Source organism: Vigna umbellata, chromosome 1 (assembly GCF_029865625.1).
Source record: "Vigna umbellata cultivar VRB3 chromosome 1, Vumbellata_1.0, whole genome shotgun sequence".
Classification (NCBI taxonomy): domain Eukaryota; kingdom Viridiplantae; phylum Streptophyta; class Magnoliopsida; order Fabales; family Fabaceae; genus Vigna; species Vigna umbellata.
The window spans coordinates 84,884,458-84,911,375 of record NC_142165.1 but is presented as its reverse complement, the minus strand read 5'-3'; the positions used below and the strand labels follow the sequence as shown (position 1 = coordinate 84,911,375).

Sequence of the window (26,918 nt, the reverse complement as noted above, 5' to 3'; positions counted from 1 at the left end):
TTATTTTATTTTGTAAATTGAAATCATGATATTTTTATTGTAAAACTGTATCTAAATTATTTATATAATTAATTAAAATAAAGAATTTAAATATATATATTTGTATATTATGAACGCAAATAATTAAATATTCTATTTCAGTATATAAAAATATATAATTTCTGTAAACTTAAAATAAATTTAATAATAAATTAAAAAACTTTTATAATTGTAATAATTGAAAGAATTTAATTATTATATTCTTAACTCTTTTTCAATAAAAACATGAACTTAAATTTACAACTCAATAGTTTATAATTTATTATAAACTTAAATTTCAATTTAAATTTCTTTAAGTTATTCTAGATAAGCACATGCAATTCATTACATAAAGAACTTATTAAAAAATAAAAAAGAAAGAAAAAAAATGAGGACCACAATAAACTCACGATAAGATTACATCTCACGAATATAGTCAAAGAATATTTACCATGAACAAAAAAAGAAAAATCATTATTTTCTTCACAAAAGTCATTCATTATTTTGAACTCCAAATACCTAAAAGAAGAAAAATTCTTAAGTATATTAAAAATTTTATCATTAATCAATCCTTTCGTATTCCAAAAAATACTTTTAAATTTTATAAGTTTTTCTTTGGAGATTTAATATTAACTTTATTTTACCTTCTCCTATCAAGTTTTTTTAGCTTGAATTGACTCATTTAGTATTAGAATTTTTTCTCTCATCAAGCATATTATCCCATTTGAAAACTATTTTCAATTCCTCCGCTAAATGATATTCCACTACCACACCACCATCTAGATTCTTAATAAGAGAATATTCATTCATCATTAGCTCAAGTTGAGATTAGTTATACCGCTCTTGATTTTTCAAAACCCCTTTTGACAAATACAGAGTTTTTCTAGCATCATATCCCTAAACCTCTAATGAAAAGTTGCATTCAAAATTAGGTTTAACCACACACACACCCACATATATATATATATATATATATATATATATATATATATATATATATATATATATATATATATATAAACTTTCTCTTTTGAAAATTAGGTCAAGAACCTGAAGAGTCAAGTCAAAATTGTTGCTAATAATCGATTATTTCAAGAGATAAATGATTATCACATAAGCTTTTCCAAAAACATTTTCTCATTGTAATAATCAATTACCATAAGTAAATAACCAATTATCACATAGCCTTTTATGAAAATCTTGATTTCATTTGGATAAGCTATTATCAATAGTATTAATCGATTATTACATAGCTTTTATGAAAAATAAATCTTTCCTTGAGTGATCTTTGCTTTAAACTTTTCCCTCCCTTTTATCATAAACGAAAAAATGAACTATTAAGATAACTTCCTTTAAATAAGATAATTTAAAAAAAAATTAACTCTCATACAATACTGAAAACAAAGGAAAAGTTATTTTATTATTTTAGAATTCAGCACTCATATCATCATTATCATCAACAAAATAATTATCAAATTTCTCTTCCAAGTGAGAAACTCTAGTGTCTAAATTCCTAAATAAACAACACACCTCTTCATGCTTAGTTCCTTAAAGATTTTACATTTCTTCCCACACATATTAGCAATATTTTCTTCCATGGAAGAGGAAGACCCAACAACAACACTAGAAGAACCAATATAAAAGCTCAGCTAATGCAAACAAGAGCTTGGCCAATGTGAATGGGAGCACAACAGATGGAAATGGAAGGAAGAAAGAAGTCCAGGATGATGAAAATACTGATGAAGATGAACCTTTTCATCTTAGAACTCGAACTCTTTGGGATATATACAATACTACTCACGAGGTACATGTTATATGTCTTTTAGCAGGTGTAGAGGATATAAACTTTTATGAGACTGTGTTCGATGACAGATGTAAGAAATTTATGGATGAGGAGATTAGCTCAATTAAGAAGAATGACATGCGGGAACTGACAAGATCTATCTATGGGTTCCTGACCAATTGTTGTGAAGTGGGTGTACAAGAAGAAAACAAATGCAAAAGGAAAGGTGGATCATTACAAAGTATGATTTGTGGTAAAAGGCTATAAACAGAAGAAATATATTGATTATGATGAAGTATTTTCTCCCTGTGAGAAGAAGGAGACGATCTGGCTATTGTTCTCCTTAGCGGCTCAGCAAGGTTGGAAGATCCAGCATATGGATGTAAAGTCTGCATTTCTGAATAAGTGCTAGAATAAGATGTTTATGTGGAGCAACCTCTCAACTACATGAGGAGAGGTGAAGAGAAAAAGGTCCTGAAGCTGAAGAAGGCATAACCTAAAGTAGGCTCCTCGAGCCTAGAATGAAAGGATCAACATCTACTTTAAGGAGAATGGTTATGAGCAGTGTCCATATGAAGACGCTCTATACTTAAAGAAACACAAAGGAGATTTTTTGATTGCTGCCTTAAACGTAGATGACTTACTCTTCATAGGAAAGCAAAGTCGAGTTAGTCAGAGATTTTAAAGAGGTAATCAAAATGGAGTTTGAAATTATCAATCTTTGTATTATGAAGCATTTCTTAGGTTTTAAGGCATATCAAAGCATGAGAGGTATTTTTGCGAATCAAAAGAAATATGTTAGGGAGATATTGCACAAATCGAAGATGTTGAAATGCAATATGGTTTCTATGCCTATGGAATCGACACAAAGTTATCCAAGCACGAGGATGGGAACCGAATCGATGACAAAAGTTATCGCAACTTAGTTAGAAGTTTGAGGTACTTAACGAACATAAGGCCACACCTGATGCTAGCGTGGGAATCACAAGCCACTTTATGGAGAAGTCAAGATATTCTTGTTGGCAAGCACTAAAACAGATACTAAAGTACGTGAAAAAAAAAGCTATGTCATTCGGACTGTTTTATACCAAGTCAGACAATTACCGGCTTAGTGGATACTCAAATAGTGACTGATGCGGAGATAGATTACCGAAAGAGTACGACAGGTTACGTCTTCTTTATGGGGAACATGGCCTTCACTTGGTTCTCAAAGAAGCAACCCATTGTGGCATTGTCGACATGTGAGACCAAGTACATGGCATCATTCTTGAGTGTGTGACATGCAATCTGACTTAAAAACCTGTTGAATAAACTAGAAATAAAGAAAGAATAGAAGGTGGTGATTCGAATAGATAATAGATCGACAATTGAGTTGGATAAAAACCCTGTCAACAACGAAAGGAGCATGCATATAGACGTCTTGTTTCATTTTCACTAGTGCAGAAAGAGCTTTACACGTATGTTATTTTGGGCTTTTAACGTCAGATCCCGATCCGACGTCTTTATGGGTGACATTAATGGGATGTCGGACCTATAGAGTCCGACATCTATAAAGACGTCAGATTACACCGAAACTAACGTCTAAGGGCACTATAGACGTCGGACATGGCATTAACCGACGTCTACTGAGTTTTCGTTGTGTTTTGGTGCAGTTTTTCTCATGTCTTTGGGTAGCGTAGTAGCACCTTCTTCCTTTGTTAGTTTCCTTATAAGAAAAGCTTGCATCTTTTGGATCTCTTATGGCATTTCAACCCAAAACCGAACCTGGGTCCTAGCCTAGTTCCATTCCAACCGCCAATAAAAAAAATACGGTGACATGAGAACTAGGCAAGGACCCAGGTTCGGTTTTGGGTTGAAATGCCATAAGAGATCCAAAAGACGCAAGTTTTTCTTACGAGAAAACTAGCAAAGGGAAAAGGTGCTACTACGCTACCCAAAGACACGAGAAAAACTGCACCAAAACACAATGAAAACTCATTTTAATTAGTTCAAATGGAAGATAATCCATCAAAGACTAATTTAATCAGAGTAAAAGTAAGTTTAAACGGTTCAAAAGAGATAAAATGCAACTGGAAATGCAATGCCGCAGAGAGAAAAGGCTAGGAGGAAGACGATGAAGTGCGCGTAACCGCGGGTTTGCGATTTTTGATTTAATAGGAATCAAGACGTCGGTGCCCCCAATGTCCGACGTGTATTCTTGACTATACGTCGGGGACCTCACTAATATGACGTCCATTCAATTTAAAAATTAATATTTGCGGTGTATATAGACGTCGGATGTAAGGGGAGCCGACGTCCAAAACAACTTTTCACCTACCCTGTCAGGCCATTTAGATGTCAGATGTACTATTTAGACGTCGGGGATGCGGGATCTGACATCTAAATGGCGAAACAAAATGACTTTTCACATTCTGGCGCTCCTATTTTGGCGTCTAATAGTACGAACTGAAGTGGTTTAAAGTATAGATGTCGCCCCCCATTAACCGACGTCTACAAGGCCAACTTACTTACGAAAATGTCACTAGTCAATTTTTTACATTGGATATTATGTGATCCGACGTCTAAGGGGTGACATTAAAGGTCATTTATGCACTAGGGTTTATCTGAGAAAAGGTGAAGAATGTTAATGTGGAACTCGAACACGTAGGGAGCAAAGAGCTTATATTATTCACAAAACCACAGCATGTAGCAATGTTTCATGAATACCGAAAGATGACAAGGATAAAAGAAGACAAAATTTAAGTTTATGAGGAAGTTTTGTAGAAATAAACTTTAATTTAAGTGTTATTAGATAATTATTATGAGTAACAACAGATAGTGCATTGGAAGATGAAGAGTTGATAAGTTACTCAGTTGTGTTTTATAGTAATTATAGTGTTTAATTTATAATAATTGAGAATATTATGGTTTATAAATGAAAAACTTAATGTTAATCCTAAAAAGTAAGACTTATGAGAAATGAAAATACATTTAAACATATTTAGAATACCTAAATGAATGTCATTTTCTAACACAAACAACATTAGAATAAGTTCTTTTAAAGAAAATACAACACTCAATGTGACTATCTTCACATGATGTAAATTCATTTTTAAATTTGTTAGAGCACCTAACATCTCGGAGGATATATGTTAAATTTAGACTTATCAATACAAGAAAAGCATGTTTAAAAGAAGAGGTCTTTTATACATAATAAATTGGGTGTCACAAAATATGTTGTCGGCTATCAATCCTTGATAAAACTATAGCATGCAAATAGAAGACATGATAACAATTTTATTGAAAATGTTTATAAATAGATGTTCCAACATGCAAAACAATTAACGCTCTTCCTTAGAATCACGTGTTATGGATGTTGACATGCTTTCTCATAATGGTAAGTTCCTTGACTAAGTGATAGACAAATGTGAGAAAGTATAAATTTATTTTGTAAATTATTTCCTTTTATGTGTTGTCTCAAGCAACTTTTTATTTCACTTTTTAGAGAGTTATCCTTCAAATTTTAAACAGCATCTTTCTTAGTTGTAACTAAAAATGATAGCTACAAAATACTACTAAAAATTATGACTTATTGTCAAATAGCACTTGTATTCTTTTTCTCGGAAGATAAAAGATTATAGTAAAGGTTACTTTGTCTACTTATTATAATCCATAAATGGTAATAAAAAAATATTTGTATAATCTTGTGATTATAATAAAATCAATTAAAAGCTCATTGGATTTAACCAATATAAGACATTTTTTTATTGTCTCTGTTATTCCATTTTTACTTGCATGTGTTGTCCTCTCAAGATTGCAAAAATATTTTGAATTGTTTCCCGAATCAGTAAACATTTTTACTAAATTATCTACTAACAGCATCTTCCAAAAATGTTTCAAACTCGGTTCAACTTTATTTTTCTAGACATAACTTGTTCTTTTCATGAGGCTCAAAATCTTCTATAATCCTAAAAGAATCTAAACATTTTTCTCATCATTTGTCTCATTTTTCCATCCGATATCTTGTTTATTTCCCAAAGCATCTTTAGTATCTTTAGTTTTACTTTTAGCAACTGGGGATGCAGTTCATTGCAAGTTGCCTAAATTACATGCTTTGTAGCTCAATAAATTGCAACCTTCTAGAATTGATAGTCAATGTCCCAAAAGAAGATACTTGTTGAAAGGGTAACCAAAAGATTGACTGAAATTTAGTAGAATGTAGTCACAAGGACGTCAACTCTCAAGTTAAGACATCTTAAATCGACTAAAACTTATGATGTAAATAAAGAAGACTGTGAGAGCTTTCCTCCAAGTTTCGTGAAACTAAGTTTCAAATCTAACATGACCAATGACCAAGTATTAAGAAAGAATTAAATAAACCTCAGAATGCATTCTAAATTCATAATTCTTTTGATAAATAAAACCCCTCAGCATGTGCATTGAATCTTAAACTGCATTAACAATTTCTTCATACGGTGGTAGTACAACACATCTGAAAGCTGGGAAGCTTTTTCTCCAAACTTTCTGCTATAAGGGTTTTCTATTACCAAACATATGTATACAAGTATTGTTACTAAAATACAAGTTAACAGTAAATTCAATTCTTTCGTGTTGCTGCCCCGTGCTGTAAAATAATGAAACAGCATCTGTTATACAATTTACACCATTTAGAAAAGAAAATCTAGATTCAAGTAATCACCAAATGCGGTTAAGTTTAGACTTCTGACGGAATTGCTTTTTTGTGGTACACCATGGACCAGGAAAGGTGCTCAACTGTACATCAGAGAAAACAATTACCCTTAGAGACACGTACTCTTGTGTAACCGACAATAAAGTTGGCACAAGATTATTAAGAAAAAAAATCAATTTATCTGAAAGTCCATGCAGTTTTATAGAAGGTTTCAATACTTGGTAATTGATATTAAAATTGGCATCCTCTGCAGCAGAAAAAATTTGAACATTAATCAGACTAAGTGGATAACTCACACTGCCAATAATCGTTCCACCAAACCATGCAGTATCCACGCCGAATGGAGGAGGTATGACCCTAATTCCATTGGATATATAAGGAGGAAGTGCCGAATGAAGCTCCTTTTCTAACCTTTCTGAAACGGAACAATCCCAAAAGTCTAATTAACAATCTTAAGTAGTTCCATTTCATCATTCTGCTTTGTTGCAAAGATTATATATATATATATATATATATATATATATATATATATATATATATATATAGAGAGAGAGAGAGAGAGAGAGAGAGAGAGAGAGAGAGACCTGCTAAACCAGGTAAACAGGCAGTTCCCCCTGATAAGACAACAGTCTTGTACCAATCGTTGTTAACTGCTAATTCTGCAGAATAGCAGTGATCCATACAAAGTGCGACGGCCTGATGCAAACCCATTGCTCGCCTATACCAAGAAATAAAAAAATACATCAAGATTCAATTCTGAAAAATATAAGCAACTAAAGCCCAGTGTTTGTGTTCATGTTACACATTTACAAACTCCTAACACGTGTTGTGTATACCTCCCACTCTTTTTTAATCTCATGTTACCAACAATTTGTAGTTGGAGTGGGCTCGTTCATTTTTCCATTTGTCAAATACACTAATTCTTTTTATTTACCAGATTGAAAAAGAGAAGTAGAATTACGATAAGACATAAATCTCTAAATACAATAATAATTCATCAAACATCCAAGTAAATCTAAAAAAGACTAACACAACTTAAATCATTGAAAAAATTTAGAAGTTGGGAAAAACAAAACTGAAATGAAAAATGTCTAGTCAATTATCAAGATAAAATGTGATAGGTTTAGCGGTAAAGTATATGTTAGGAGAAATTAGGATAACAGGCAGTTATAACTGCCTGAGAGGAATTGTTGTAAACAGACTCCTATATATAGTCTGTATGTGGGTTGCTTTGGGTAGTCTTTGAAAAGATATGGAAGTGAGAGACCAGTCCTCTCAAAAGACCTGGCCTTTGTTGCGTGTTCTCAGTTCTTAGAAAAGACCAAGCTGTCTGGTTTTCTTAAGAGATCATCCAAGAACCTGTCTTGGAGTTCTTACAGTTTGAATAAACGTCTGGATACCTATCAATTGATATTCAGAGCCTCTTTCCTGGTGCTGTGGTAGCTGTTGGGGCATGGTGAATACAAGAATGGAATCAAGATTGGATGGATTTAAAAAAATTGTGCAAGAACAGGACAATGAGTATCATAGGAGGTTCCAACTATTGGAAGATATGATTAAGGGGCTTACGGTGGTGGTGGAAAAGTTAGCTTCAACTGCAAAACAATATGAAGATAACGCTTTTGTTGCCAATGGAGGCAGTGATGACAGTACGGAGAATGAGGGAGGAGTGTCCGTGTCGCTTCTTCAAAATGGAGGAAGTTGGACATTCCTGTTTTTGCTGGAGAGGAGGCCTATGGCTGGATTAACAGGTTGGAGAGGTACTTTCGTTTAAAAGAAGTCAGTGAGGAGGAAAGAATGCAAGTTGTTATGGTTGCCTTGGAAGGGAAAGCCCTGAATTAGTTTCAATGGTGGGAAACCTGCAATCCGAATCCCATGTGGGAGGCTTTCAAAGGGGCTGTTGTCCGCAGATTTCAGCCAACAATGCTTCAAAACCTTTTGAAATATTGATTGGTCTACGGCAAAAAGGGCTGGTGGGAGAGTATATTGAGCAGTTTGAACAATATGCTGGATTCTTGAAGGGAATTCAGCAAGATTATTTGATTGGCATCTTCTTGAATGGGTTGAAGGAAGATATAAAGGCTGAGGTTAAATTGTATGAGCCCAAGAATCTTGCCGAGTTAATGATGAAGGCTCAAATGGTGGAGCAAAAGGTTAGAGTCGCCTCCAAGGGAGGATCTTTCACGGTGCAGCGTCAAAATACTACTTACAGGCAGCTGCCATCTACTAGGAGTTACTCTAAGGAAGGGGAAAGTTCAGTGGGGTTTCCTAACTCAACCAGAGGAAGTGGAGAAAGCTGTGGCTCTGTGAGCACTGTCAACATCTCTCCTGCTGGGCCTCAACAAAGGGGAACACCGTTTAGGAAATTGTCCCAAGAAGAGTTGCAAGATAAGATTAAAAAAGGCTTGTGCTTCAGGTATGATGAAAAATTTGGACCAAACTAGACCTCCAGAAATAAACAGCTCCGTATGCTGCTTATTTTGGTCGAGGAAATTAAAGAATTAGGGGACTGCCAGGTCAGTACACCCTTACACAAGGAAGTGGAGGTAGAAACAGCACAAGTCTTGCAATTATCCCAATATACCATGGCTGGGCTCACTACAAAGAAATAGTGGAAACTTTGGGGAACAATTGGCAAAGAAAAAGTGGTGGTCTTGTTAGATTGTGGAGCATCACACAATTTTCTTTCCCAGGAATTAATAAAAAGATGTGGGCTGCAACAGGAAGCAACCCAACCTTATGTGGTTGAAGTAGGGGATGGGTACAAGATGCATAGCCAAGGGAAGTGCCAAGGGTTTATTTTGGAAGAACAAGGCCTACAAATTCAGCAAGAACTCTGTGTTCTCGTTGGGTGGAGCTGATATTGTGTTGGGTTTGGAAGGGCTGGCATCCCTTTGGGAAGTCAGGGCTGACTTTGGAAATCTAAGATTGGCCATAGGAAAAGGGCAGGAGGAGCATGTTTTAATGGGAGATCCCACATTATCCAAATCTGAATCCTCTTTGAAAACCTTGGAGCATGATTTCAAACAGGAGGGATCGTGTTTCATTACTATATGGGGGCATTTTGAGGAACCTGTGGATGGTCTGGTGCGAGAGAAAGTCTAGCAACCTTGGAAGAGAATGATGAGGTCTTTCAAGATCCACAGGGATTATCCCCTAATAGACAGTATGATCACTCCATACACCTCCAAGAAGAAGCTGCTATTCCTAATTTGAGGCCCTACAAGTACTCCCATCAACAAAAAAATGAGATTGAAAGATTAGTACAACAGATGTTACAAGCTGGAATTATTAGGGCTAGGTTTAGTGGTAAAGTATATGTTAGGAGAAATAAGGATAACAGGCAGTTATAATTGCCTGTGGGAGGAATTGTTGTAAACAGACTCCTATATATGATCTGTATGTGGGTTGTTTTCGGTAGTTTGTGAAAAGATTGTAAGTGGAAGTAAGGGAGAGACGGTCCTCTCAAAAGGCCTGGCCTTTGTTGCGTGTTCTCAGTTCTTAGAAAAGACCAAGTTATCTGGTTTTCCTAAGAGATCATCCAAGAACCTGTCTTGGAGTTCTTACAGTTTGAATAAACGTATGGATACCTATCAAAATGTCAGTCTATCCAAAATATCGTCACTCTTTTCTGATAGCAAACTGAAAAACCAAATCAATGTCTTTATTCATTACTTTTTTTCAAAAAAAAAATGGTTCCTTGTTATGATTAAAAATAATTACAGTTCAAACAAATGCAAAGAAAAAAAATCAAGTTTATTACAACAAAAGATCAAGAGAAAATTGTAATTGGTAAGCACTGATTTTAATATGTCATTCAACTACGGTAATAATAAGATGTTAATTTATTGGATCGCATCATAGTCACTGTAGATATGAGCAAAATTTCTGAACCAATATTTATAGTAGTATACTGAATCTAACCATACAGCAAAAATGTACAAAAACTTACACCCCAGCAAGTCGTGGCTGGAATAATATCTCCCCTGTTTGAAACCGCTCTTTTGAGAGTGTAAACAACCCTTCTACAGCTTCAAATGATGCTTCTGTATCTTTCAATAGCTCAGCTTCATAGTCAGCAGCAACATAACATAACTTCTGTTGCCATGCAACTAATGAAATATCAGACAACTTAATTCAGATGACTTTGAACGAAAAGAAAAATGTAAGTACGGTACCAATCACTCTCACCAAACTTAAATGGAGAACCAGAAAAAGGAAAGGAGACAAACACAATATATACATACATACATACATATTTACATATATTTACATATATATATATATATATATATATATATATATATATAGAGAGAGAGAGAGAGAGAGAGAGAACACAAAGGATTTGATCAAATTTCATCATCAAATTCTGAAAAGTCCAAGGAATATATCTCTTCAAGCTCCTTTGTTGAATCCTTGTCACAAAAAAAGTCATTTGCTTCACTGTATATAATTAATGATTTGATATATGATTTAGAGGAAACTGAATATCTATCTGTATTCTCTCCTTAAGCGTGCATAACCTCTAGAAGGATTTGATAAAACTGAATAACTATCCTTTACACGCATGTTTCAGCCTAATTATGACTCCATATTCTCTCATTTGACACAAATTAACTGTAACTTCATTTATCTCTTTCTAAAAGTTGAGCCTGTTTCAACCGTTTGAATTTGAAATTGCTTGGTCAGCTAAATGGGATTTCTTTAGTAATAATTACACAGTAGTAAGGTGTGATACCTGGACTTATGGGTCCATTCTTACTGCTGCATAGGATATGTTTTCCCTAAAGAACATATTTTCATGCATCGAGAGGAAAGGAGAGAGAATTTGAAATTCATCTGTTCCTTCCAGTGTATTAGGATGAAAAAGGTGTGAAGTGCAAATTTAAAACTTAAAGAGAACATAGAAGTAAAAGTGTTCTGACTAGATTAAAGATGTTTAGGTGGATCATGTATTCTAAATTTAATAATAAATATTGGGGATCCAATTTTATCTTCTCAACAGCATTGAAACATCAAATGTAAGTAAAAATCTCAAATCAAAATAACTATTTCAAACAGGAAAGACAACAATAATACCTCTTTCAGAGTGCGGACAGTGTATAAAGATTCAAAACTTATGTTGTTCTCTTGCATTTGTTTTCTAAGAAATCCAGTAAGCTTTAGTGCTCCCAGCCCCACAACTTCCACGCCCACTTTTCGCATCACTTTACCATTTAAAACTGCAAAACAATAGTGCACATGCACTCACGATGAGAGGGAGAAAGAAGATACTGTCCATGAACTCATTTTCTTTAGACAAAGAACAACGTATGAATTAGAAGAGAAAACGTAACCTTAAGTCATAACTACCTCTGAACCCAACAAAGAAAGCAGACTAAGGCATTTCCAGGAATTTATTGTTGTGTAAATTAAGAAACATCAGAGAATAAAACTGTAGAGCATACTTGGAACAATGGATGTCACTTGAAAGCCTATATTAACAGCAATCCCAGAAGTTTGTTTTGAAGCATACAGAGCTAAAGTCCCCTGGATTTATAAAGTAGAAAAAGAAATAAATAATAATGGTGCAGATAAAATAATGTATTTGAAATAAACACCCAGACCTGACTGAACAAAAGGAGTAGGCAGTTACCTGGGAAAACATAAAAATCTACTCTTGACTAATTGCAGTTCATTTTACACTTTTAGGTTGATTGAAAACCAAGTCCTTTGCACCAAGGCTCTTAAGGTGAAATAGAACGACAACTATATTCCACTCAACTCCTCAGTTCTTTGGAACTTTCACATCTAACCTAACAACTATGTAGCCAAGACATGGGTACTATACTGGTTACCCAGTACCTATATGGATATGAATATCTAAATGTCAAAAATATGGAACATCAATGTAAATCTAAAATTAAATTGAGTGTAAGCTAAAATTTCATATAATAGAATTCATAAAAGATAGCAACTCAAAATTTAGAACATAGCATAATGTAGAACAAGCCAAACTGTAATAAACTTTGTGAAGATATCTGGAGAAAATAATTTAGCATATATTGTCAATAGACCAAGTAATACCAATGATAGAGGAATAACAATCTTAGAGCAGGGAAAGACCTGACCAGTACAGAAAAAAAGAAGCAATTATTGTTTTTCTGTGTTATTTTCTTTCTTAATATTCATCCTCTGCGAGGGAGATTATTGATTGTACATCCTAAACAATTAAAATTAACATACAAATTCCTTTTCTTTCAAATCCTAGCAAACACTGTTCATTTTCAAGAGCATAAACAAATAAGCATGAACTAAAAGACTCCCCTACCATTCATACAAATACCGCATCACACCTTAGTTGTCAATAGCTCATTATATAGTGATGCAACAGTTCAAAGCAGCCCCTGGCTGCTACATGCACCACCAAGTGTCATACTGTAATGGCCACAATACTGGTATTTCATGGAGACACAGCACTGCTTAGTTTATGGTGTCAAAACTCCTAATAATTCCCTACAGTGTGTCTATGAAAACCCATCTGGCAGGCATTTTTCTAGGTTTTATATTCTAGTTCTCTTGCAAAATTTGTTTTCATTATCTTATTCCCATTTATTTTTGTTTTCTGTTAATTTATTTTCCATGTTGTTGTCTCTCAATTCTGAGTTTTTTTCTCTGTTCTCTCTGTTCCATCAGCCCATGATCTCAGTTTGTTGCCTGTCTAGTCTGATTTTCAAGTCTTTTATTATTTGGTCATCTATCTCCAAAAGACCCAAACTCATTAACTCCTTTGTTCTCTATCTCTTGGGCTATGCCATCCTATGTTACTATAATACAATTTTCTTGTATGTTAGATCAAAGCAAAGATCTATAAACTTTTAGTTGCTTAAGAACATGACATCCTTTGTTACCATTTAATATGCACAATACCCAGCTAAAGCATTTTTTAGGTCAGACACTGTGAGCTGCTACCAGTATACCAACTGTGCATCACACCATGTCGGAATTAGAAAGGGTAATCCAAATCACATTATTATGATGATACCATCAATATTATGAGAAGGACAAACATCTAGAATTTACAGTGCCATTTGGCAGATGTGTTACAATGGAATAAAACATGTTAAATGATTTGTGAGCATCTTACAAACAGAGCAGAACAAGAGACATGAGGAATACCAATATATTTTGATTCCTGTTAAAAAGATATAAAGCAGGGGAATAGAGTTCAATGATCTATTTATTTTACATTCTAAATGCCTTCATGAACCTGATTGATCATGATAAGTTCAATTGACGTGAAAAACAGGAATAAGCTATAAATTATTTTCTAAAAGATATCAAGTGCCAGGGCACTTGTTGTCTTTATTTAAAGGGGTGGTAAAATAAGATGGGTTAACTTGCATATGACCACTTTAAAGAGGTGATACACACACACACACATATATAACCGAGAGAGAGAGAGAGAGAGAGAGAGAGAGAGAGAGAGAGAGAGAGAGAGAGAGATTAAAACAAATTGAAGTGATAACTAGAATACACTTATTTAGAATAGGTAAAATAGTAATTGGATTGTTCTTTATTCTTATTAAACTTGTTGAAGATCTCATACAAATTAAAGAACAAGCCAAATAATTCAAAATAAGTTGGTGCAAATTTTGCCTTATAAGTTGAATTTGAGGTTAAGTTTAAAGTTCAATATCTAAAATAGTATTAAAGTTTATACTAGCATTGTTTGTTAGATTTATCATGTTATCAACTGTTGGCCTACTTTCTAACCACTTGCAAATATTTCGTCCCGCACTTGAGATATTCAATACTCAATACGAGAGAGTATGTTAGAAATCTCACATTGACTAAAGATAAAGTCAACTTATAATATATATATATATATATATATATATATATATATATATATATATATATAGATAGATAGAGAGAGAGAGAGAAACAAATCTCACCTTACAAACAGATTTTATAAAATTGAGTTAGATTTAAACTCCTCTTTCTAATGAAAAATGTTACCTGATTGAGAGCACAAACAGCAGGAACATTCATGTCAAACAGAGCAGCATAGATTGCTTCTTTAAGCTGCTGTCTTGATGCCTTGGCTGATTCAGTATCTGCAAGTATGAAATGACACATAACATTATACAGGTAGAATATCATGTATGGTGAGAGAATAAGAGACTATAATCTTCACCACATAACTAAAATGGATGGTAAAGAAAGATCAAAATTTAAGCAAAACAATTTTGATCATCCATGCATGGTTATAGTCAAAACTTACTTGCCTCTCACCAAATAGTAGACACATCCTATGTGTGTAGATCTAATCAACAACTTGACCCTTCTATTTGAAAAAAATTCGCAGTTTGGTCCCTACGAAAAGCTTTACATTTTGGTACCCGTTTGAAAAAGTATTTCAACTCAGTCTGTAGCGTTTGCTTTAGTTATGATGCTGTTAGATTTTACCACAACAAAACATTAGCTAACTGAGAAAAATCTAATACCATTCAGCAAACAACATGGACCTGTATGTAAGTATTCTTCTATAAGGATCAAAGAAAAAAAATTAATTAAACCATGAGTGCATAAAAACCTTTATCACCACATTTGTCCTTGTGGAAGACTGAAGTTGTCACGCAAAAGTACAAACTTAATAGCTGGTTTGTATCTTTGAAAGACTAATTTGGTGACAAATATTCAAATGGCTAAAACATTGTGGCACTAATCTTCACAATACCGATTTAAGGCTTTACTAAATATTGATCCACATTTTAACTACAGCAGTAAAACAATAAAATTTAACTTAACTAACCATCATAGTGACAAATTGGTATAGAAACAACAGCTGGTTGAGAACTTGGTTTCACCTGCATCCTACAGAGCAAGTAACCCAATATATTATCACCAACAGAACTAAGCAAACAATCAATAAATACTACTCCATCTTCCACAACTAGATTGTTCGTGTTTCATGACGAAACATCTATCTTCAACAAACAACCTTCAAGTTCTACTTTATTTCCTATTTATTTTAATTCCACACCTTATTTCCATTCAACCGATTTTCTCTTCTCCAACAAACAGAGCATAAATGACAAATCAGAGGTAGTGAACTCTTCCACCAACAAGAAGCAAAACGCGCAACACACACACACACACACCTGTTATAGATAGTCCCGAAAAAATGTCGAAGTCTAGTGTACATGGGCGTTTCAACGTTACCGAATTCCTGCACACAAAAAAAAAACACTCAGTCAACACACGAAACACTTCAATTCCAAACTTTGGCCCCAAACAGAAAATCAAGAAACGAAGCAAGTCACCAGAAAGGTCGCGAATCGCCCAGAAGGAGAAGAGCCTTTGCTCCAACCGAATTTGCAATAGCCAGAGCCCCCTGAAGACGAAGAAAAACAAAAGGACTAAACACAAAAACACAAAAGAGTCTCCAAAGATAACGAATAAATAAAAAAGAACAGTCGTAAAAACGAACCGTCGATAACAACGGACGAAGGGAGGCGTTCACGGAGGGCATAAACATGCTGGAGAGAGCCACGTGGTGAGCTCTGAGCAGATAAGGTCCTGCAGTTTTCAATTAGGGCAGAATCGAAAAAGCAAGCGGTGATGGAAACTTGGAAAAGAGTGGTTAGTTAAGTAACTTACGGAAGAGGGTAGCCGGAGCTGAGAGCGGTTTCCGCGAAGAGCGCCGAGGGAGGGTGGTGGGTGTGGAGGAAGTGCACCCAGAGGTCGTTGTCGGAGACAAGGGATCGCCACGACTTGCTGAGGAGGCTGAGTCTGGCGGCGTGTTTGGGGCCCACGAGTCGCACGATTTGCATGAGTATGTCGGCAGGGAGAGTGTCGAAGGCGCCCAGAGGAGATGGCGCGCGTTCCGATGATGGGTTCGGATTCGGGTTCGGATTGGAACCCGATCGCTTCAGCGACGCGGATTCGCACAGTTTTCTCAGCAGTGTAGCCATGCGATAACGCGCCACGAGTCTCTTTCGTAGTTGCTGGTTGAAAACTGACAACCGTATTGTGTCTGGATGGGAGCGCTTCTTCTGCTTTACTAACACTGGTCCATGGTATTCTTGGTTGGCTTCTTTTCTTATAGTAGACTAAATCATTCTTATTATTATGTTGCAATCTTAAAATTTTATTTTGATATTTAAAAAAGCTAAAAAATTTAAAACATTTTATAATAAGATAATGAATTGTAAAAAAAAAATCAAAAATTCCTTTTCCATCGAGATTTTAATCATAAGAATAAGAATTCACTACATTTTTAAATGAATTTATAAGACTTAAAATAGTTTTATGAATTTATAATAGTTTGGATGAAAAATAAATTAAACTATTACATTTTTTTAATATTTAAATAACTAAATTGATTATAAATTTATGCTCTCTTAAGTATGAAGAGAGTAGAGGAAAGATGTTAGGTAGGTCATTTTATCACATATAATGAAAGACTTTCAAATAGAGAGAATATATCACATATCCATTTCAACAATTCTTGACTATTTAGAGATCGAGTAATTTCTCTGAAATTCTCTTTATCTAACTGTACGGTTGAAAATTGTCGGTAACATGATACTTGAACTTTTAAATTTTAAACATAGTATGTACTTTTATCTTAAACTAGAAGATAGAATTCTTAGTAAGAATTATGACATTGGTTTTACAATATGTTTATAAGTATAAATTATAATCTGAGTTGTTTCATAAGTTACAATATTTGTGTACAAATTTTTAAACTAGGATATACTCAAATGTAATTGTAAATAAAGTTATTTATGTTAAATCTTGTTGTTGTTAGAAAGTAATCAATTTCTAATGAATAGATATGTAAGTTTAATAGGTATTTTGATTTCAATTTTTTAAATTTATTAAATGTGATCCTTTCATTTTTATTTTTTTTATTCTTCGGTTCCTATTTTATATAAAATGATTCAATGTGTTTTCTTATATTAAATTGGTATAAAAAGTTACCATGTGTTACTAATTTAATTTTTTTAGTTTTCTTCTTCCTCTACCTTCTATCACCATTTTCTCCTTTCTTTGTTTCTTATCCATTATTCACCTTTTACTAATTGTTTTTCCTTTCTCTCTCCCCTTCTTCATCCCTATCTTCCAACTTGCATTACAAGACCACCTTATACATAACATAACTCACTTTTTTCCTTAATAACCTATCAAGTTCAAAGTTAAAATTCTTACCAATGTCACCAAATCACCTTCTTCTCTACCGCTCTTTCAATTGTAATGGGTACTAAAACCCTTATAAATGGCTATCAAATCTCAAATTGTGGATCAACCCATTTGCAAATCAAGGCATCACTAGTCCATAAGAATTGGGACGATGCCCCAATTTGCTTAGTGTCAAACCTATGCACAAACAAGGTTGTTTTGTTTTGGTCAAGGACTCACCAATGAAGAATTTGTTGCAAAAGAAGATTAAGTTGAAGGAAGGAATTGTTAAAAATATTTAATATAATTTTAAAAATAAATAATTAAAATAAAATCCTAATGTTACTAATGCTTTTATCCCTTATTAATTTTAAAGGTAAATGTTATTTATGGATTGATATATGTGATAATTATCAATTATTCACTCTTGTTATAACCTCTTATTTGTCTTTATATCAAGTGTTTTGGGTTCAATTCCATAAAAAAAATTTAAGATTTGTATATACTCTTCATAGATAAAAATTTAATTTTCATTATATGAATTATTTTTGTAGGAAAATGGAAGATTGGAGAAGAAATGAGAGTTGTTGCTAGGAGCCACTATTAACACTCACCTAGCGAAACATTTGCACTAGCTCAGTCAAAAAACCTTGTGGCCCAACGAGTAGAGCAATCCAACGTGTCAAATAAGTTATATCTCGCCCAACGAGAGGATATTCTTACCCAACAATAATACACTTTTTAGAGAACATTTTAAAGTGTCAATAGTTGAAGAAAAAACGAGTTTTGGACGTAGAAACGAACCTAAAGCTCAAGACACAAGTTGAGACACTTTTAGGGCTTAAGAATTCCATCTTTCTTCATCCATTTCACCATTTTAATCCCTTCTCGTGTTCTAGATGTATATGAGTAGCTAAACTCCTTTTTATTGTGGTTGGATGTAATGTACCTAAACTCTTTGTAACTTTTTCTATGCAATAGAATATTTTTCATTATTCTTGCTTTTTATTCTTACTACTCACGTACATGATGGAATATCTTTGCTATTTAGGTGATGTTTACTCATTGGAAAATATTTTGGAACCTAGACATGGATAGAACAACCAAGAGGTTTGGTTCTAGACATAGACCAAAATTTTTGGTCATTCTAGACATATTTTCTTAATGCAAATCTTTCGTTGAAATATCTAAGAGATTAATATTTTCACATAAGGATTTAAAATTTGTTTCTAAGGGACTAGGGCTTATATGCTTTTAATGTGAATGTTTGAATGTGTTAGAGATACATATTTGTAAATGATTGCATAGAGTTTGGGTCACGAAGTCCAACCTCAGTGAGTATTTACCTAGATCATTTTATTTTATATTTAGCAACTTTATATGTTTTTAACTTGTTTGAATCAAGCAATGTTCATATTCACTCCCTAAATTAGTAAGTAATCATACATAAATATTTTGAGAAACGATACTTAGAGTTACAATCTTTATTACTTATACCATTTGATACGTTTACTAAGGAGTTAACATGGATAAACAATTTTTTACATTTATTTTATTGATTACAAATTATTAAGATTCAAAAATCTTTCGTTGCACTCAATCAGTCTCACAAGTTGTTGTATTTTGGAAGAGAAAGGCATAACTTTTTTGTCTTCTATGTAGTAAGGGGTGTGTTCTCTACAAAGATAGTGCTCGGCGTGCCTCAACCCATACTCTTTCTAATTTTTTTCTTATTTATAGTTTTGTCTTATATTATTATTATTTGTTTGACTTGATGAATCTTTTATTATCCATGTCTCTATCTTGTTCTCATTATTATTATTATAATTATTTATATTTTGATTATCTTTTCTAACATTCTTAGAGAGAAAATTTTCAATTATTTTAGTTTATTCATCATTATTCGTCTTATTATCAAAGTCAAAGATAATATTATATAGCATACCTAACATACGTATGATTAAGACACTCTCATGTAAGTCTAAAAATAAAAGGATTATGTGTATATATTTTTTTTACTAAGGAAATTGTGGCATGTGAATATTTGATATGTGATTTCTAAAACAACTTATTATTTTCTCTATTATATTACATGATTATTCAACCTCTTTCCTTTTTTTTAAGCAATAATACTTTTTATAAAGGTTGTGATAAAACTTCATATGAGTTAAGGAAAAAAAAACCACATTTAAAATATTTCAAAGTCTGGAGCTTTTATTAAGAAAATAAAAATTATTGGTTATTTATTCTAAAGTAAATGAATTTTTTTAAAATATTTTTATGGAATCTATAAATGTTTCTTTAAAGGATACATAGACTAAAACTCTTTATGATACTTGTTTTTACTTTAAAGTGATAATATTGTTTGTTTATTCTAATTATGGCATTAAATATGTAAATTTTCTTAAGATTATTGAACGAAATATTAATACAAATTGAATTTTGATTTGGTGACAAAATAAACTACTGATTAGGTTTTACTTTGGGTCGAAGTGTAGTATGAAAATTTGCTAAAAAAACTCTTCACGATCTACCATATAATTTTCGTAGATAGTACTACTATTAAGGCAAAAAGAATTTACTATTATGAAATAAGCATATACCTCTTATTACAATGTAGTATGACATATGTAAAGTTTATAGCAATATTTTTAATGAAAAAAGATTATGAGAATTTGCTTTGGGTCGAAGTGTAATATCATGAAAATTTGCTAAACAAATTATTATTTCATGATCTACCACATAATTGATGTAGATAGTACTACTATTAAGGCAAAAAGAGTTTACTATTATGAAATAAGCATATACCAGATAGTACTACTATTAAGGCAAAAAGAGTTTACTATTATGAAATAAGCATATACCTCCTGTTACAATGTAGTATGACATATGTAAAGTTTATATCAATATTTCCAATGAAAAAAGATTATGAGAGTGATATATAAATTTATTACAAACAAACTTACTCATGGTATTATTTTTCATAAGGGTGGCAAAAGGGGTTGGGCTAGATAGGTCGACCCATTAGCCTGTATAAAATGGGACAAGTTAAGTTGAAATTTTAACCCATTTTAGTCTAGTAGTCTAGCCTATCAATTTGACTAGTCAAAATGTGAACTAGCTCGATCTCACCTATTACCAATTTTTCAAAATTAAAAATTAAAAAAATAATTTAAAAGATTAACCTTTTTATATTTTATTTTTTAAAGTGTAAATATATATAATAGTATAATAATTTAAATCATTAACAATTACAATTAAGTTCTAATTATTAAATATAATAAAGTAATTTAACATGTAAATGTAATAATTATTTTAATTTATCTAATTAAAAACATTAATTAATCAATTAAAAGTTTAGAAAATATTTTACATGATTAAATATGCTTTTGATATTCATTTATATGTATATATAAAAAAATTATAAATTAAAATATTTGGAAAAAAATTAAAAAATTTTAAGAATTTTTTGTTTTTTAAAAAAAGGTGATAAGGTAGTCATGCTCGTTAGTTCGTCATGTGCAGGACGAGATATCACTAATGACTAGAGCTATCAAAATGGGCTACTCGGCCCGACCCGGCCCATTACGAGTTGGTCACTTAGTGAGCCAACTCCACCCAACTCATTTATTAGCGAGTTAGAAAAATTCGAACTCGGTCCGACCCACCACTAGTTGGTGGGTAAACGGGTTGGCTCACTGGCTCACTTAATTACAATTTTTTTTAGATAAAAAAAATTACAAACTTTCTATAATTCAAATCTAAACAAATTTCACTCCAGGTGTTTAATTAATTTTGAAAATAAGGAACTTAAATAATTTTTTCAAGCAAAAACAAAATAATAAATCTTTTTTTATAAAATTAAAATTAAATTTTAATAAAATAAAATTAGGTAGGTGGGTTGGTGGGCCAACTCGGCCCACCACGGATTCAACTCACATGAGATGGGTTTAAATAAGTCGTGTTGAAATCTGACCCGCATAAAAAAATACAAATGTTTCAAACCCAACCCGGCTCAAACCCGTGGTGGGCCGGGTTGGCCCACGGGTTGTGACCCATTTTGATAGTTCTACTAATGGCTTATTTTTGTTTGACAAGTTAATCCGACTTAACTCGTTTTTTTATGGGTAGGGTCAAAATGAATCGAGCTTCCTCGTTTTGCCACCTTTATTTTTTCTTGACTTTTTCAGGTTAATATAGAAAAGTATTGGGAATCTGCTTACCAAAGAGTTAATGCATTAAGAAATACTTTCATGTGTCGAGAGGGATGAGACTAAAACCCATAAATTATTTGCAACAATAGACATTTATCTCCACATAAATGATGATCCCATAGAATAAACTTCAATGGATGTCAACAAAGTTGTTGTTGACTAAAAGTACACTAATATATTCTAATAAATGTTATATTTCATTCTCATGGTTATAAATTGTGGAAATAATGAGGTTGAAGTATCCGTGTTATTATGCCTATTTTTTAAAATACTTATTAATAAACTCTAATAATTATTATAAAGGTGTGAGTCACAAACAATCCTTTAATGGTGCACTTAGTGAGTGTGATGGTGGGGTCGTCATTGTGAGACATGGATAAGTTTCTATGTGACACTCATCAAATAAGGTATGTAACATTGTTTAGAACCTACAATAAACATTGATATTGTATGTGTTATTTACTAAAACTTGGATATAGAGAGATAACTCAATATAATTAAGTATCTACATTTTCTCGTGTGAAAGTTTATAAACACTAAGGCTCAAACCCAGTTCCTTATGTTTTGTTTTATTTTATCTTTTAAATTATGTGGGAGATTGTTGGAAATTTAATATAATTTAAAAAATAATTAGTTAAAATAACATCCTACTCTTACTAATTTGTTATACAATATTGATTTTAGAGATAAATGTTATTTAAGGATAAAATTTTTTTACATTTATTTTATTGAATACAAATTATTTTATTTTAAAATCAAACTTATTACAATATCAAAGCTGGGAGTCAAGTTAAGTAAAAAGCATATTGTAAAAAAAAAGTTAATATATTTATCATTTTCATCTTAGAAAATACAACAATATATATATATGTAGATACCACTAATTTTATTTTATTACATTTTTCATGTCAAACTTCTTTAACATTCCATGATAATATTTTTATTAGTTCATATGTCATCCTTAGTCCATAAGTTATTTTATTTACAGATATAGTATAGTTATTTCAAACTCTCTCAACGTAGGTTTAACAAATTGTTCTGTAGAGTTATTAATTGTCTAAAAAATTATATCATCAGTGGTATACTTGAATTCGAATAAGTTTACGTAAATTCTTTCCACAAATTTTATCTTTTAAAAATGTTTTCTCTCGGAATTCTTATAAAATAAAAAAAGATATTAAATATTTTATATCATTGTTTAAGCTTTTTGATTAAGGTTGTAGGAAATATTCTTAGATCAACTTGCTTGGAAACTTATGTAAACGTAAGAAGTTGTAAAACATAATTTTTCTCATCTATATTTATGGTTATTTATGGTAGAAGTACCACGTTGAAAAGTTAATGTCAATTTATAAAAAAAGTTAAAGTCAATCTATAATATATAAATAGATATAATTGTATATTTTATAAATTAATTTTATAAAATTAAATTAAATTTAAAATTTATTTTTTAATTTATTAATTATAAGCATATTTTACATTCATAAAATTTAAATTAACTGAATAAATAAAGACTAGAGTATTGAATTACAACACAATAGTATAATTACAGTATCTAATGTTTTGGCTACCATCAAACCTTATTTTTAATTATAACTCAAATACATATATTATATTTCTGAAAATATATTTGATATGTATAACATTAATTAAAGCACTTTTATAATAACAACTCTAATTAGAAAAACGATATTATCAAGGTTTTGTATGTTTTAAAAAGATTCTCATAATTTAAATAATGTGTATTATTTTCATAAGTATATGAAAATTAATTTCCCTAAATTGAAAAGATATTTTGTTGCTTGATTTTTCTAAAAAAAGAATTTACTCTTAAAAAAAATAAGTATAGTTAACAAAAGTGGTTATTTGTTATCAAATTTTATTTGTGCATTAGGCACTTTTAGGAGAGACAAATAAAAAAATTAAATAAGTTTTCTATTTCTGTAAATTAAGATTAACTTTTATATATAATTAAAAAAAAAGTCTTCAAATTAACTCATGTATGAACTATTTTTAACTTAGAAAGAAGTTAAATTTATTTTTTCTTCTTATTTCATCCTATAATCTCAAACGAAGAAGCTCACTTAAAAATATCCCCAGAATCATTGCAAAAGTTAATTAACTCTTGAAATTATTCAATTTAAGTTATGAATCTTTGAAAATTAATAATAACTAAATATTTCTCCCATCCATTATTTGGTAAAGTGGATGAAGAAAAATAAGGGAGGAAATAATTAATATTGAGAGGAGAATTCTTTTATACAGTTCTATTTCTTATTTATTTTCATTCATTTACATCAATCAAATTACACACTTTAAAACAATTTTTTATATATAGTTTACTTTTTATGTACTAAACAAAAAAATTATTTTATTTTTCACCAGCTTTAATTTTTTTTTATGTATTTCTCTACTTAAAACCAAACATGAACTAGGTATTTTAATTATTGGTTAAATATGTCTTTTGGTCCTTATATTTGTTTGCGAATCTCAACTGGATCTTCGTTTTTTTTTGTCCCTATTGAATCCAAATACTTGTTAATTTGAGACAATAAAGCCCTATCTGTTAATTTTCGACTGACGCCGCCATCTAACTGTGATGACGATGCAGACATTAGTAGTTCATTTATAGTGATTCAACAAAGCAAGAAGATAACACACACATGTTATAAAGATAGAACAACAAAATCGGGATCACAATAGAACAACAAAATCGGGACCACAACACATAAAGATAGCACACATCATATTAACCTTAGCTGGCGTAAACTTTCACTTCGGTTCTTCCACCTCCACGTGATTGTCTTCGTCTACTTCTTTTTGCAAAATGAAATCTCCTAATGCAACTTCAGTAAACAAAAATCCCTAAATACAAATATTCATGTCAAAAAATAATTTTTTAAAATCAAATTTTCACGTAAAATCACTATAAATGAATTACTAATGTCTGCATCACGTCATCAGTTGGATGGTATTAGTCAAAAATTACATGACTTTATTGCCTCAAATTAACAAATTATTTGAAAAAGTGAAATTTATTCGGATAAGTACCATATGGAATAAAAAAGAATATTCTAATCGAAGGTGGTGGTTGACTAGTTGCTTCCTCGGTACAACTGTAATGAAAAGTGAAACCAATGAAATAGGGATTTTTTTAATGATAATGAGACATAATTTATAAAATTGATCGTTGGGCATATTCTTTCTACATCATTTTCAGTTATTACTTTTCAAACATAAGAGGGTTGTTATTTGCCACTCATAATTAATAATTTTTTAATGAAACCTTTGGTCTATACAAAGTAAGTAGCTTTTCCTTTGAAGATACGGAAATGTTACCAGCGACTTAACTTTCAGTTTTCCACCACGTGTCTTTGACATTTTTTAGATTAATTATAATCAAACAAAACTTAAATCAAATTTCAATTAACTTTAAAAATTATAATAAATTATTTTGTTCCGTAAGTATGCGCAATCTCCTAATTGAAATTAAAAAAAAATTATTGAGAGAATCGGTAATTATTTAACATTATATCATTACAAGTTGAGAGTATAACATCCTATATTAATAATATATAATTATTAAAAAGAGATATCACTTTAAAAAAATAAGAGGACAAATTTCTTAAAAGATAATGCAGAAAAAAGTCTATTACTGTTTTACAAAATTTGATAATATACAAAATTTAACAATCTAACTCTAATTTTAGCCATCTTTACCTGCGATTAATTAGATATTTTCAAGAAAAAATATAAAAAAAAGTAATGTACAAAAAATAATTATATTTCACCTTAATATTTCACTTCAATCTCATGCAGTATCTAGTAACAAATTTTCAATAAGCTCACGTTCAACAATTTCATATACCAATTTATTCATTTTCAAACCAAATCAAGCATGCAACACAGTCTACCAAAACATCAACAACATTAAAAAGTGGTAGTTAGCTTCTCATACCTATTAAACAAGTGAACGATCCTATAAAACTCCAAATATCTATCACATGTCAAATGATACTATTTGCTCCTACAAACAATGGAATCATGATCGGAATATGTCGTTAAAACCATTGATCAACAAAGAGTCACATAGGAAAGTCAAATTACACATGCATTCACTTATGATGCACATGCATTCACATATGATGCACATGCAAAGGAAAAAAAAACACACCAATGAAAAGAGTAGAAACCAACTTATTCTTTTATAGAAACTGACTGGTTAGACTTGAAGAGATCTCGTCGCGATAATCACTAAAACGATATCTGATTTTTTTAAACGGATTAACAGAGAACGAAAACCTTTAGAGAGAAGTTACATAACTTAAAATGATTTATAAAATGAAACTCATTAATAATTAAACTATTTATATTAAAATAATTTAACATTAAAATAATTGAGTTTCATTATTTTAAACCACCACAATTAGGATTTTACATTGAAAAAATTAATTAGGAAATATATCATATTTTTAATAAAAAAATCTTTAGGAAATATTTTCTTTATAAGGTTTAACTTTATCAGTTTTATAACTTTTATATCATACTACTTAAAATTGGCACTCAAACTTTTTAACAAACCTTCTGTACAAGTCTTTTCCTGTAATAGAAATTTCAAACCACATATATCTCTTTATATGAAAATACTTCAAAATTATTTTCAACAAACTCGTCTTTTAAATGAATATATAAAAACGTAAATATTAAAATAAAGTAGTGTAATAAAATATTAAAGCTAGTGAAATATAATAATTATTCTATCTTCATGTTACATGGGAGACACAACCTTTGTAAAAGAGAAAAACATGTCTGGTTCACGTCATGTTTCAGTAATATATAAATAATAATAATCATACAAAGCATAATAATAATAATAATAAATTTTGGAGTAGTTGACCAATACCATATGTGTAAAAATAATATTCAGATTTTAAATTTTGTAAAGAAAATTAAAAAAATAATGGAGAAGAAAGCAAAATTTAAATTGGATAAAAAACTGAGTATAATGCAGTAAAACGTAGAAAATGGAGCGCGAAGAGTAAGAGGAAGGAGAATACGTGGTGGG

At 31.3% G+C, this 26,918-nt stretch overlaps 1 protein-coding gene across 1 annotated transcript; it reads right to left on the bottom strand.

Moving 5' to 3' along the window:
• Positions 1–6,215: 6,215 nt before the first annotated feature.
• LOC124845616 (actin-related protein 8-like) lies at positions 6,216–16,536 on the bottom strand. Its single transcript, XM_088104531.1, has 13 exons — positions 16,116–16,536; positions 15,946–16,034; positions 15,779–15,849; positions 15,617–15,684; positions 15,268–15,329; positions 14,472–14,569; positions 11,918–11,999; positions 11,550–11,692; positions 10,423–10,568; positions 7,055–7,188; positions 6,767–6,885; positions 6,480–6,553; positions 6,216–6,404 (listed from the first exon to the last, which is right to left on the bottom strand). The coding sequence occupies exons 1-13, from the start codon at positions 16,427–16,429 to the stop codon at positions 6,308–6,310; spliced, it is 1,497 nt and encodes a 498-aa protein (XP_087960657.1). The 5' UTR covers positions 16,430–16,536; the 3' UTR covers positions 6,216–6,307.
• Between the last annotated feature and the right edge of the window lie 10,382 nt (positions 16,537–26,918).